The sequence below is a fragment of the Bactrocera latifrons genome, unplaced genomic scaffold (assembly GCF_001853355.1).
Source record: "Bactrocera latifrons isolate USDA-ARS-PBARC rearing strain unplaced genomic scaffold, ASM185335v1 scaffold_97, whole genome shotgun sequence".
In the NCBI taxonomy this organism is placed as follows: domain Eukaryota; kingdom Metazoa; phylum Arthropoda; class Insecta; order Diptera; family Tephritidae; genus Bactrocera; species Bactrocera latifrons.
In genome coordinates this window covers 1,051,242-1,066,394 of record NW_017537678.1, presented here as the reverse complement: position 1 = coordinate 1,066,394, position 15,153 = coordinate 1,051,242, and the positions used below count along the sequence as shown (strand labels likewise).

Sequence of the window (15,153 nt, the reverse complement as noted above, 5' to 3'; positions counted from 1 at the left end):
AAAAGGCACCACAAAATAGTTAAAACTTAGCGAACTGCAAAGGAACTATCCACTTCCACGAGATCTACGTAATCGGAACTAATCCGGTTCCTTAACACGAAATCCATCATCCAGCAAACCAGCTGATTATAGTTTTCCGCTTTGATTTTAGTGTGGAGGAACATTCAGTCTTAGGCCGACTATGAAAAGCATTTAGAATTTTTTTTTAATTAAAGGCTATGGTTTGCGAGTATGCACTTAGAATATCCGAACACTCATTCAGATATTCATCTCTGCCTAGCTGGACTTCTTTCCTCGCAGATATCTGTGTTCGTAAGGAGTCTTCATTGCCTCTTAAAAAGATCTTGGTTGTGTCGAAGGATGGAGTAATTTAGAACCTGTTGACATGTGTAATATCGATCATAGTATTTTAGTTTGATATATTATATGTAAGTAATCCCATCAACATGAAGACAAAATCGTGATTACAAAACTAGAGTAAACCCGCATGGAATTCTCTTTCTCGCCTCCTAGAAAATTTTCTACTCGCTAATCGACCACGCGCGATCACGAAACGTAGTTGCATTCGACGCCATGTATCAAGATAAGAAAATACAAGAAGTTACAGTGCTACTTTCGGACCTAAACAGAAATCGGTATATATAACGCATTATATACGCCTTTTGTCGGAGGATGTAAAATAGGAATAGAAATATCTATCAAAAGGTACGGCGACTCAACAAAGGTTAAAGAGGTTATATCCACTTGGAGGTTAGAAAAAACTGCTGTTTTGTGAACCACATATTCACAGAATTTAAGGTACTTTATTAAAGGGTGAATCAAAAAATAAACCGTAAAAGTGAGTTTTGGAGAATGACAAGATTTGGAAAGCAACCTTAGTTACAAAGGGGCTCTGAAAAACACTTACCATTGGTACCACGTATGTTTATTCCGAATAGATGCAATTGAAAGAAGTCATGGAAAAACTGCTTGCCACAACCGCCAAGATTTGCTACAAACAAAACAGCGCTGGTCCAGACTGATTCACTCACATGAAGTCTTTACTGGTTGGCAACTTGCGCTGATCGGCCTTATGTCGATCTTCGATGTTGACTTTTCGCAGCTGATTCCTGTCAACATGAAAGAAGCAAAAACAATTCCTAGTGGAGAAGGTAATTAAGGCGCCTCCCTTGAACGCCACTGCGCATTGAGCAAACACAAATGGTCGCTTAAAATAATATTTTCATTAACAAATGTTGCTGTCAATGGCTCCGTAGAAACGCACACACGACACTCAATCGGAAATGAGTTGCCAGCGGCAAAAAATAGAAATAATTTTCAAAACGCTGATCAATGGTTGTTGCTCATGTTTGGCTATGCACATGCTATATGTACACAAACCCTCATATATCAATGTGCACAACGACGGACGAACAAGTATTGAATATTTGAGCAGCAATTTAGATGTTATCTCTACATATGACCATTAAATGTTCATATTTCTTTCATTTACAGGAAATTAGTGCTGCGCAATCAATGTGGAACGCATAAAACACCATACTTGTAAGCAATCCAAATGAGTGGACGCGGCTGTTTGTCTCATTAGCCTTGCCTCTCTCCTTGTTAACCACATGTTTCTGTACTTCGAAGACCCATCACAGAAATTACAAGAAGTCATAAAACATAATTTTACCTTTAACACATACATACATATGTACTTTTTATGACACTCGGGCGCAATTTGCATTTCCCCCATAGCCACTGCAAGCAATGGAAATCGTTCGAACAAATCGCCTCACCGCGGCAATCGTGCATTGGTTTTTTAGTCCAAGTGATACGCATAAAACGATTTTAGAAAGAATTCTGTGATTTCATTAAAGAAACTTGTGTACATTTTATAGGATTTTAATTTTTTATTGACCAATGCTTAAATGCTTGGCATGTCGGTGAGGCATAATTGACCTATTGCCAATGCCTCCAATTTATGTATGAACATACTCGTACATATCTCCGCTCATATCGGGTCTGCCAAATGATTTTGACGAAGGCAATGCTTTTAATGTGCGTTCCTGAATACGTGGGTCTGAGTTGGACTGCAGTCATTGGGGAGCAGGGCGGCAAGCGTTTACCAATTTTATTGTTCGGTTTTATTGCAACAACGTATGTTCTCTAATTGCTGACTTTCCGGCAAGTGATCTAAAAGATGTGCGTTTCGCATAAAGCAATTATGAAGATATATTTATATACGCATGTACATCATCACATACATATATATTTACATCTTACTATTGAAATATAGTTTTTGTAAAAGGATTACAGTCGATAATAAAATAATAATATATATAATATAAAAATATAAATAATAAATAAACTCGCAGCATTTGTCTACACAAAATAGGGAAAAAGTATTGTGTTTTCCACAAAGTTTGGAAAACCCAAAATGATATTTCGGAAAGATTATAAAAAATATGTGTATATAAATGATCAGTGGTATGAGCTGAGTCCATTTCGCCATGACTGTATGTATGTACATATATACTGAAACTAGTCCTCAATTTTTGAGATATCGATGTGAGATTTTGCACGCGGCACTTTATCTCTAATAAGCTATTCATTTGCCAAAGCCGCTGATATCCAACCACTAGAGAATATATATAGCTGTCCTATAAACTTCTTCCTACACGGTTATAGCCGAATTTCCGATAGCGCGCCCGTCGTTCTTTCTTTTCGCTGTTTGGCGCCTATTGGGATTCCATGTGTAGTCAGGTCCTTCTGCACCAGATCTTTCTAACGGAGTGGAGGTCTTCCTCTGCTTTTCTCGGCTCATCGTACAGCTCATCATTCCATCGACTGCGGAATTCGCCGTTGCAAATGCGCAAAAAACTATAATTCTTTCGAAAAAAAATTTTCTCGAACACTCTTAAGGCCGACTCATCAGAATTGTCATCATCCATGCTTCTGCACCATATATCAGGACGCGGATGATGTGTGACTTGAAGAATTTGGTTTTTGTTCGTAGAGAGAGGACTTTACTTCGCAATTACTTAACAGAACAAACAGCGCAGTTTTTATGGCCAATGATTTGTACACTCTAGATTATACTTTCTCTATTCAGATCTGCAGCTGAAATTATTTTCTCCAGGTGTAGACTGAAGAAGACGGTAGGGAGTCCCTTGTCTGAAACCTCGTTTGATATCGAACGGCTTGGAGAGGTCCTTCTCGATCCTTACCGAGATTTTGGTATTGCTTAACGTTAGTTTACTCAGTCTTATTAGTTTTGCGGGAATAACAAATTCTAATATAGTGACTTTATTCAGCTTCTTCTCATGCGGTCAAAACCAGCTTTGAAATCGATGGATCACGAGTTTTTTTTCCAAGATTTGGTGCATGGTGAATATTTGATCAGCAGTTGATTTTGCAAACTTAAAGCCAATCAGTTTGTTGACAGTGGGCTTTGATCCATGATAGTTGCCGGGTTTGTGGGGTTTTCTGGGCTACATTTAAATTCCAATTGCCGCCATGCTCTTGTCTGACAATATTCTACAAAGACGCTGATCCTTATCAGCTCTTCACCACCGTATTCGAACAGTTTTTTGTTTTTCCTCAGACGACGAATTGCTATTCGAACTTCTTCATGGCCAAACAATCGAATGTCTGCTCTATCGTCATCGATTGAAGAATCGGGTTCACAATAAAAATCTTCATAAAAGGTCTTATTTTATGCTTTGCAAAATTTAAAATCGCACCCTTTAGAAACCTTCAAAGGACCATGTACTTTTATTCAATTGCAATTAAGTAGGCAATCTCGGAATAAATGATACCCTATTACCAAACACGGCGCGAAATATTGATTGGACGTTAACAATAGGTTAGCCAAGTCTATGACCAGAAAATATGCTCCGTAGTGCGTTTACAAAAACAGCGTCATACTATACCTATATCTTTTTAACATATGACAGATCATTCCTTCAGTACCGAAAAGATACTCATACATAATCTCAATGTCTGCGTCATACAATGTTGAATGAACAAAATTTGTAATATTTTCCTACCTTGCTCATTCCACAAATATGTGGGACTAACGCTTGTTTAGCCAACACTCTCAAAATAACATATGGTTTTTGTAGTTCTGTTAACCCTTCGTTGTATAGCATTGCATATATGCAATGTTCACTTCTCGTTGATCTGGCAGATACATCGTTTCTTAATTTACAGTTATTTTTTCGCCAAATGAAAATTTTACCTTATCGCTTTTCTTCTTTGGTACAGTTTCGAAAATATTTTTGAGTTTTTGTGAATATACGTAGTAAAGAGTAAACCTCTTTCTGGTATATTGAAAATACAGTGCTAAATTTTCATTATTTTTGTGAATTATTGAGAATGTATGATAAAAGGTAAGTATTTCCAATTAATTTGGAGAGTTTCTTACCCTAATAACAAATTCGGTGTTCACACGAATTATATTTGCAAGAGTTATAATGTATTATTGCACATGTGCAATACCATGCATTTAAGCCTACATTTTTACTTGTAGGGCTCGAATAATAGAAAAGTGGGATGAAAGCAAAGATGAGTATTTAGATGATGGTGATGAAGCAAATTTTGAATCACTACGAAGAAAGAAGAAGCAATCAATACATAATTTTAAAGAAGTTAATGTTATATAGACGCAGGATAATCAGATGATCTCATGAAAATTTATGCACTTGTCAAAAAGAGCCAAAATGAATAATATAGACAAGCAAGATTTGAAAATATATATGTATAGATATGTACTGTGATGTCTATTGTTCAAATTCTAAATATTCGAAGATATTGGACGCCAGCAGTAGGCATGAAATGAATACAAGACACTATGTCACTGAATAAATTTGAAAAAAATATATGTTGTATGTTTTGGCAGGTATATCTGGGTAAAATTACTACTTCGAAATATATACTGCCCCAAAACAACAGCATCAATAGACTTCCTAAGGAAATTGATTTCGAATCAATTCCCTACATATATAAGCGATATTCCCCCATAAAAGAACTAAAAGGTTGTTTTTTGTTTTTTTGTTTTTTTTTTGTTTTGTTTTAATTACTACACATCTTTCGGCACCTATGTAAACGTGGAATTTACTCATTCGGAACAGGTCGTCGTATCCGAATTCCCAATTTAAAGCTTCTAGACGAGAAATTACGATGAAGAAAGCAAACGAAAAATCCCTTAAATATGCAAACGTGGACAACTTTCATATACATATCTGTAGTTTATTGAAGAGATAACACAATTGTTACCTTTAAACTCCAGATCCAGCAGTTTAACGGTATGATGCGATATTTGGACGGAAAGTAAGTGTCGCTTGCCCAAATGTTCTATCAAAGTATAACAAGTTTATGAAGGGTGTTGATTTGATAAATTCCTTCATAGGCCGATACAACATCGAAATACGCTCTAAGAAGTGGTATTTGCGACATATAAGTAGATTCTTTATACTTTATTTCTATAGAAAGCACCAGAGAAGTGGCCTTATCACTAAAAATGAAGTACGGTTGAACCAAATGGATCACTGGCCAACATGGGTGGACACTCGAGTCTCTTGAAAATTACAAGTTGTGACGGATATACATACATACATATGTACAAATGTTAGGTGCAATTTTCAAATTTGTCATCTTATAATAGCCCACATTAAAAATTTGATTAAAAAAATTTTTATTCTCACGGAAATTAAATCATGCAACGAAGGGTTAAACAAAATAGAGTAATTATAGCCGCCACTCTATGTCACTACCGTGATGGATCTGATAACATGATTTGTATAATTTGCATATAAACTATTGAGTTTTTTCTCATTTGAATGACAGCTGATCAATGAGCGATGTATTTGTGGCGCTTTTCATTGGCATGATATTTATGCCACCACTTTTGGATTTCTTCGACTTAGTACTATATACTCCAAATCATTATAAAAGACCTTCTATTTCCAACTTCCTAAACGAGAGTATTTCAAAGAACCATTGTATGGGAGGGATACTTATGAAAATTTACAATGTGATTGAACTATTTCTGAAGTGGATATTATAATGTTTCAATACAAATATGAGATCCTTTGGCAATGAATTGGTCTAATCCAGCTTCTAATAAAAATCAAAACACCTAAGCTGTGCGTCTTGTTCCGTTCGGTTTTAAGAAATTAAAATAAAAGTATTTGGATCGCGTGTTCCTTTACAATTACTGACAATTATGCCGCCACAGGATTAGTTAACAAAAGAACACAAGAGTCTACAAAGAGCAGTAATCGGAAATCGGTAATACCAGCAGCAGGGATATTGCTTACTCCACCACAATAACCATGACATTCGATTTGAGTAAATATGTAAGTATGTATAAATGCAAGTATATATAAATATGCTTTGACATACCCACATTCATCTGCTTCGTCTGCGGGCAGATAAATGTACATAGGTACTGCGAAACTAGTGAACGATCGTGTCAATTCCAAAGAAGCCGCTCCCTTTCGGAGGAGCCACTTGTCACAAACAAACACACACACGGAGAAGCCCTTTCCTTAGATTGTCAGTTATAGCGTGACATTGCGATTGCACTCGTGAGGCAGTTGTTTTCAAACTTGCTTGAACCGTTGAGCAAATTGAAGCACGTGAAGACTTAAGCACTACAGTTTGGCGCTCCCTGAAGTTTTTTTACGCTGCTTTATCTTTTTTTTTTGTTTCGACAACTTTTATAAATCTTTGCCCGACCACAGCTTTTTATTGTTTTGTCTTTTTTTGTGGTTTGTTTATCGCGCTTATTGCTTTTATCCTCTTGAAACATGTTGCTTCAGAGCATAATGGGTTTGTTCACCTAACCGTTGCACTTATCACCTAAAACTATGCGTGATAGATATGGGGTTATGTATATATATATAAATTATCAGGTTTGAGACCTGGGTAACTCTCTGTCCGCCCTTGAGTAAAGATCGAGATTTCTTGATGAAACTTGGTTCTTCGAATTCGTTAATGGACGTAATCGGTCCACAAAACGCCATTAGCCGAAATACTATAAAGTGCCATAACTAAGCACTAAATTCAGATATAAAACGTATATTTGGTACAGGGGATCGCAGTAGCCAAGGGCACCTTTGGGAAACAACTTTTAGGTGAAATCGCACATCTCGAAGCCCGCCTGACCGATTTCAACAAAATCTGGTTCGTGACATTCCTATGTAATAGTGCGAAAATGTGCGAAAGCGAACTACAGCCACATCTACTTTCCATACAACACATTTTTAAATTATATTTAAAACTTTAACTTTTTAGCATACAAATCAAGAATGGATTTATATATTTACCGAAAATATTGTTGAATGTGTGAGATATACAAGGTGCTTTCCCAAGTAAAAAGGACTTTTTGAATCTAGCGTCCCCTGGTACGTTAGAATCTGCTATTTTTATCGATTGTCCAGGGAGAATTTCATGACCTTTCATCGATTGGAAGTGAAGTTATTGCCTTTTAATTTTCAGTATGTTTGTGTTATTGGTTTTATCGAAGGTCATTCGAACAAAGAATCAACATTAAATTAAGCTCAATTAAAAATTGGTAAAACTTTTACCTAAACGTTTCAATTGATGAAATAAGTTTATGACGATGTTTGCCTATCCCGTAGTAGAGTGTACGAGTGGTTTCAACGTTTTCAAAGTGGTCGTGAGGACATAAATGAAGATCAACATGTGGGCCATCGATAATTCCATAGAAGCAGTGCGTGAATTCATCAAAACTCAGTCGAAATCATAATTGAAATTCATGGAAATGAAATTGAACATCTCCAAAACATCGATTTATCGCATTTCGACCGAATATGTGGGCTTACGAAAGGTGTGTACACGGTTTGTTCCGCATAAATTGACTGACGACCACAAATCATCATTCGAAAGAAAATTATTTGACAAAAAATCACATTTAGCTTTTACCCACTCCCTCCCCGCATTCACCTGATGTGACACCGGACTTCTTCCTTTTCGGAAAAATGCATTTTCCCATGAAAGGAAACCGATATACAGATATAAGGGTCATTCAAAAGGCTTACACCGGCATCCTGGCGGCCATACCGGACAACGAGCTAAAACACTCGTTCGACATGCTTTTGGACCTGCAAAAAGCTGTACTGAATTATCTTTTTTGAATAAAATAAATTCATTTTGCCGAAAAAACCAGTTGTTCTGTTTTTTTGTTAAAGTTCTGTTTACTTTGGAACCCACCTTGTATAATTGAAATTCAGAGAGAATCTCGTCCTGATAGCAGTGAGTTTGTGTCGAGTCAATACTTCCTTTAACTCCCATGTGCCTTATATATCGCACCTCCGAGTGACTTTATATCGCAAATATATAAGTTATCTATATGAAAATGGGAGAGCGCGATTTCTTATAACGGTGCATTTTTGTGCTTAGAATAAATAAAACAAGTTGAAAACTCGCCATAAGCCCCATATAACTAACAAGCCTTATGTACCTAATGTAAGGGTACTTCTCTGGCTTTAATCCATGTAAGTGGCAAGAGTATAAAATATTCGGTTTTACCCGAACTTGGCTTTTTCTTACTTGTTCTTCAATGCGATCGCTTTGCTGAGCTTAACCTGCAGCGTAATTCAGGATCCTCTGTTATTATACCGGCGCATTCATTTTTATTGTTGCCGTCGTGGTTCTTTGTACTGCAGGCAGTCTGTATGAATTTCTTGTACTAAAGATGTGCAGAAAAACTCAAGATAGGAATTAAAGCCTTTCAGCGGGATATACGGGATTAACAATATTGCAGTTTGCTCCTTTACAGTAAGAAAATTGTTTTTTGAAAGAAATTAAAGCTTCCAAATCTTCGGACTTCGAGGTTTAGGCATGGATGATCGGAACTTTACAGAAAAATTGATCGATGCATCAAATAAGATAATGTACCTTATAACGAACAAATCGGTTTAATATGATATACTAAAGTTGTTCTAGATAAATCATTTACTATATTTGCTATTGGTAAATTTATAGAACTAAAAGCTTTTTTTAAATTCCTAGGTACAGAGCGAAAATGTACGTCTGGAAGACCATCAAAAATTTGATAAAATGTTTATTTTACATTACAAGTTCGACGGGTACTCTTTACTTAAAGAAAATGTTAATTAATTAAATTGTTAGACTAATCTATAGTACTGGATGTTTATCCATCTTACAGAAAGTTATAAAAGATGAGAACCGTCATCATGTTCGTAACACTTCGTCAATACTACTCTTTTTTTTACCATACTGATGTCTATTGGACAATTTCTACAACTAGGACAAGATGAACCATAGATGATCTATAGAAGTCTTAGCAGGAATTCGCTCGATCGAAGCAATAATAAGCCTCGGCTTATTTATAGATAGTTAAATTACACCCGGTTAGCTCAAAGAGCAAAAATTGTTGTTCCACGAACGAAATGAACAAGTCTCGTTGCTTATGCGACAAAAGTTCATCTAAAGTTTCGAAAAATCAACTGATGTTCGCCAAATTTTTAACAAATTGTAAAATTTGACGGCCTGAAAAATATAAGACGAGTAAGGAGCGTTGGGTCTACCTTACACTTCTTTTAAATATTTACTAGCATTTCTATCACATTTATGTTACACTCATGTGAAATCGCAGCAAAAAGGTTTGTCGTCGTGCAGCACATTTTGGTACCATCGAGTCTGTTAGGCTTTGCGTCTGCCCTTTTGCATTGCTTACCGCTTACCTCACCTCCACACCATGGCCGTTGAGTGCATTGTCTTTGTTTTGAACTTCTGCAATTCCGCCCTGTTTTGCAGCTGCCAAATCGCGTATTTTGTTTTTGTTGTCGTATGTTTTTGCCAATTCCTGTTTTTTATTGCAGTTTTCTTCGTTATTATTGTCGATGTTTATGCTCATTTCATTTTTGTTTGTTGCTTTTGTTTTTTTTTATTGTTTTGCTGGCTCCGTGCAGCTTGAAGAATTGAGGAGGCTGGCTAACTTCGGCTTCTGCCCAAACTGCTTTTAAGAAGCCTTTGAAGTTTTTACCAAAGCTGCTAGGAAGCAATTTCGATTTCTCTGAACCCATAATTGCCCGTATGCGTGCACCTTGTTCATTCAAGCATCGCACGGCCCTTCGCTTCTCTTTCCTTGCCCTGTTTTCTTCTACTGTACACCCATTTATGCGAATGCGACCGTCTGTCCGGTCCACTGTATGTTTAGCCACGTACGTGTTGCTTGTGGAGATAGATATGTTTTACCTTCAAGTTTTCGGATTTCGCCCCTGATAGCATGCTTGAACTGTCCAGGAATCGCCGTTTTACAGCCGGAAAGCGGCTAGTCTCTGCGGATTTTTTTGTTTCCCTTTTTCGGATTTTTTATTTGATCAAACGAAAAAAAAAAAAAAAACAATAATATCAGCAAGACAGCGATCATGCTGCTAATGGAACTGGAAGTTGTGCGTGCAAAAACAAAATTATATTGTGTACAAAGGCTTAGATAGTTTTGTCTATAATTATCTACATACGTCCATATTGTTTGTAAAAATATGAATTTCTATGCGTTTGCTTTAAGGTTGTTCAAAAGGGACACCCTCTTTTTCACACACATGGGCTACTCATTTTTTATGGGACGTACGTTGGCCGGTCCCAACATTTTTTGATGTTTATTAAGGACAATCTATTAACCGGACAGAAAGGCTAGTTCCGCCAGTATCCGCCAGTATCCGCCAGTATCCGCTTATGAAAGCTTCCACTGTATAAAAATATGAACTTCACAAAGCCTACTTATAAAAAACATGAATTTTTTCGTGTTTTAGACTGAACTTTAATCAATTATACATTTTCCATTTTTTTGAGGATCTTTCGCTACCTTTCCTTTAAATTCATTATTACACGCTCATAGAAATTGTGGACTTTAGCTGCAAAAAACTGAAGCAAGTGGGATTTTAAAAAGTTCCCAGCCAAGTTCCCTCAGTTTTGGCGACTGACCAAAGATGCGTGCGGTCTTTACGATTGACCAATTCTGGTCGCTTCTCCTTGATAGCTGTATTCAATTTGTCCAGTTGCTTACAGTAGACATCCGAATTAATCGCTTGGTTCCTTTTAAGCAGCTTAAAATATACCACACCCTTTCGATTGACGTTATTGTAAAGAATCCATTTTTAATCTCCAGTTATGATTTTCTTCAAAAACGGATAATTTTCATTGCGTTTAAGATGCATATCACAAACGTTTAAGCGATTTGTTAAATTAATTTCTTTCAATTCATGTGGTACCCAAATATCAAGTTTTTTTACCATCCCAAGACGTCGTATATGATCATGTATGGTTGATTGTGGTATATTTAACTTCTCTCCAATCTCACGCTCAGTTACATGATGATCTGATTTGATTAAAGCCTTGATGACGTCATCATCAACTGCACTTGGCCGACCTGAACGTGGCTTGTCTTTGAGTGGAAAATCTCCCAAACGGAATTTGACAAACCAACTTTGACGTGTTTCTTTCAAGGCTTTGTCACCATACATATCACGCAACCTTTTAGCAACCTGAGCTGCATTTTTTCCTTTACGTAAATAATAAAGTAAAATATGACGAAAATGCTCCTTCGTGGGCTCCATATCAAAATTGCCGCCAAAAAAACAAATATAAACAAAATTACGCGCGCTTTTTTTCTAAGGCAAGGTAAAAGTACCAGCTGATATTTGACAAAAGCAAAAATGCAATAACAGAGTCATAAGCCGCTCAAAAAATTGGCAATGCCGTTTGTATGCAAAATCACCGGTTTCTTTTCTACTAGCAACCATGGCGGTTTCAGTGAAAAATTGATTGTTTTCACGACTCGTTACATGTGCTTCGAGACTTTGAATACAATAAGTATTCAACCCAAAGTTTAAGGTCTTTATTCATGTGATTTAAGTTAAGGCATTTTATTGATTTGTAACGATAAAACATGAGAAAACAGTGTTCCAACTTACCATATATGTATATATGTATATATCGATCCAAATTTTCAATTGAAACAACGAATTTTGTGTACTATTTATTTGGGTATAAACGAAATTATAGATTGATAGGATTTCTGGCATTTTTTAGGAAAATACCATATATTTCACTTATTGTACTAAGTGGTACTAGAGTAGAGTTCTTTGGACTTTCTCGGTCTCGGACGGTATATTGAGACACACTCGTATTAGAATAAATTAAAGTAAAAATTTTAAACCAAAGAGTGTTGTACTTTTTTTCTCTTGTCCTCCTATAAAATATTTCGCCGCTGAATTATGACCGCTATATACTACTAAAACAATCACCCTTTGCGGGCGTGTTTTCCAATCCTCGAAACAATTGTCAAAGTTAGTTTCCTGAATAATATTAAATGCGCGTACCGATTCACTTTTAATGCCTTCAAATAGTATTCCTTATATATATCAATGCCTTGATTTTCGGCATTTTTTAACGTCGATTTTTCGGCTTTGGTGCTTGCCTTGCCGCGATATTCGGCCGATTGATCGTCTGTTCCGGGTCGCAAACATAGATTCAAGACTCATCGCCAGTAATAATACATTTAATTATAATAATACATTTAATGTAATGCTATGCTTTTTTTCGAAAAAAAAAAAAAAAATTGAGTGGTTCTCTAACCAATCGTGCTTTTACTTTTCTTAGTCCAAATGATCTTTCAAAGTGGTTTTCACTGATCCTTCCAGTTTTCCAACGTTGGCAGTAAAGTCTCTGACTGTTAATTGTCGATTCCCAGGCACAAATTCCTTTATTTTATTGTGTTGATCATGAGTTGATGTTGATGGTCGTCGTGGACGTATGTAGTTCGTCGTCATCGTTCTTTGAAAAATTTATACCAATTAAAAACCCTTGCTCGCGACAAACAATTATCACCAAAAGTGTTTTCCAATATTCTGAATGTTTTGGCACTACAAGTTTGATTCCGCACACGAAATTAAATGGAATTTTTATTGTACAATTTCACTATCATAAAAACCGCCGAGTTCACTCTATGTACTTCAGAAAGATGTCACTGACAGTCATACCAACATAAAAAAAAATATTTTGACGGATGGTTCACTGAAGTGAGTACGAGTATCTGGCTAGTCTTTTTATCAAGAGTCGCTTAAGTAAACTGATAAATTTTATGATCGCTGGTTTTTCGATTGACATCTAACAAAAGTTTGTCTTTGATTTGCCTTAACCTTGGCCTGATGGGGGCTATTTTTTGGCTATGCTCTAACTAATACTTTAGAGTTTTGTACAGTTTATTAGCATATTAACGATGGTTTTGTATATATCTTTTTTAAATTCTTCCATATTGTCTTTACATTTTATGTCATCCTCGTACTAACCAATCGAAAAGAGATTACCTCAATATTTCGTCAGACCGTCAGACATTCCAAACCGCCCTTGTATGTTTTAACAGATAAAATTTTAAATATTTCTTGAATAAAATCTTTCCATCTTAGTTTTCGAAATTGTGTAGCCTTTTGCCAGATAAAAAATGTGACTCCATATTTTTTAGTGCAAACCTCTTTTATATTATATACATATATACACTTATACGTTGCGGACTTTTCGCAATAATTAAAATATGTCAGTAAATTTTCAACAGCTGGCAGTAAATCCAAATCTAAATATGTCGAATCAATCTCAATATACCACTCATCCAAAGAATATAATATACAATATAAATGTACATGTAGTCGTGTATATAAAAATATTTCAATTAAACAGAGGCTGGAAGACCGCACATTTATAGCGGCCATCTATTGTAAACAAATCAGAAAATATAATAACTTAGACATTCGTAGATTTTTCCAAAATAAAAACTCTTTTATACACATCGCTTATTTTCATGAATAATGTCATAACTCAAAAAACACGATTTTTAAGTTGAAATTGCTTCACTAAACAGTCCACAGAAGGTCTACTGTTATTTCACGTATTATGTAGTATTATTTTTGAATCACAACAACGACCCATCTCAGTTGTGCTAGGGTGAGATTAGTTATTTTTCAGAAAGAACGAGATATTTATTCATTTATAAATGTGAAAAAAAAATAATACAATTATTTTATTTACACGAAAAAAAGGAGCACTGGCTGCCAGGACCTTCGGCTCGCTGGTGAATAGAACGAGATATATTGTGGTAAAAGAGTATTTACATATTTTATGGTGCTAAATTTCTTATTTTGTTTTAAGAAATTATTATGGGTATTCAGACCGAACTTGATAATCTGGTACTTCGTTAGTTGATACTTCGTTAAAACACTTAACTGTGAACATATTTTTTGCTGTAAATTAGTAGTGGGTGTAAATTTTGTTTCAAAACAGCGTATATTAAATCCTTACTTATGAAAAATTTGTCAGAAACTAATTTGTAGTAGACAGCAAATGCATTTGTTTGCAATGAATTGAGTTAACTTTTGAGGCAACAACGCAAACAAAACAGCTGAGTGATGTTACCAAGTTACGAAAAACCTATCATGCTTGCCAGTCTGGTACTTCGTTACTCGGTAAAACGATACTCTGTTAATTTTACAAAAACAAACACCACGTAAAAAAGTACCGAGTAACAACTAATGAATTAACAAAGCTGGTCTGAATACCCCTATACTTAATAAAATTATATTTTTTTATGTTTTTTTTTTCTCAGCAATAACGACTTATTTATGAGGAAATTGCTTTATATTTTGCACAATTAATGTCGTATTTCAAAGCGGAAAATATTTATGCCAAAACAATACACTCAATTTAGTCCAAAATATGAAGTTTATTGAATCAACGTATGGTGCTTTTTCTAAATTTGATAAGTAAGAGACAATTGTAAACTTTAAAACGTTTTCCTTAAAAATCGACTTTTTGAGTTATGACACTACTTGTGTAAATACGATAGATAAATTCATTTCATACGGATAAATACAATTGAATATACATACATATGTATTTTCTTTTGCTCTTCATAACAATAACAAACCATCAAAACAAGTTTTCCCTTGCCTTACGCAATTTCGAAAACGATGTTCTCTTAACACAATGCCGAAGCGCTTAAGAGAGTGGCGCAACTCCCTTTGTGCATTTCTTGCTGCTAAGGAAACTGTGTGGTAATATATATAGTATATGTATATCTCAGAGCACATTGAAGATTAAAACCAGGCGTGCTCTCTGAGAGCGAAG

At 35.6% G+C, this 15,153-nt stretch overlaps 1 protein-coding gene across 1 annotated transcript; it reads right to left on the bottom strand.

Annotated features, from left to right (window-relative positions):
- Nucleotides 1-1,027: 1,027 nt before the first annotated feature.
- LOC108977889 lies at nucleotides 1,028-11,498 on the bottom strand. Its single transcript, XM_018947854.1, has 3 exons — nucleotides 11,268-11,498; nucleotides 10,960-11,099; nucleotides 1,028-1,109 (listed from the first exon to the last, which is right to left on the bottom strand). Exons 1-3 carry the CDS (start codon nucleotides 11,496-11,498, stop codon nucleotides 1,028-1,030), a joined length of 453 nt encoding a protein of 150 aa, XP_018803399.1.
- Between the last annotated feature and the right edge of the window lie 3,655 nt (nucleotides 11,499-15,153).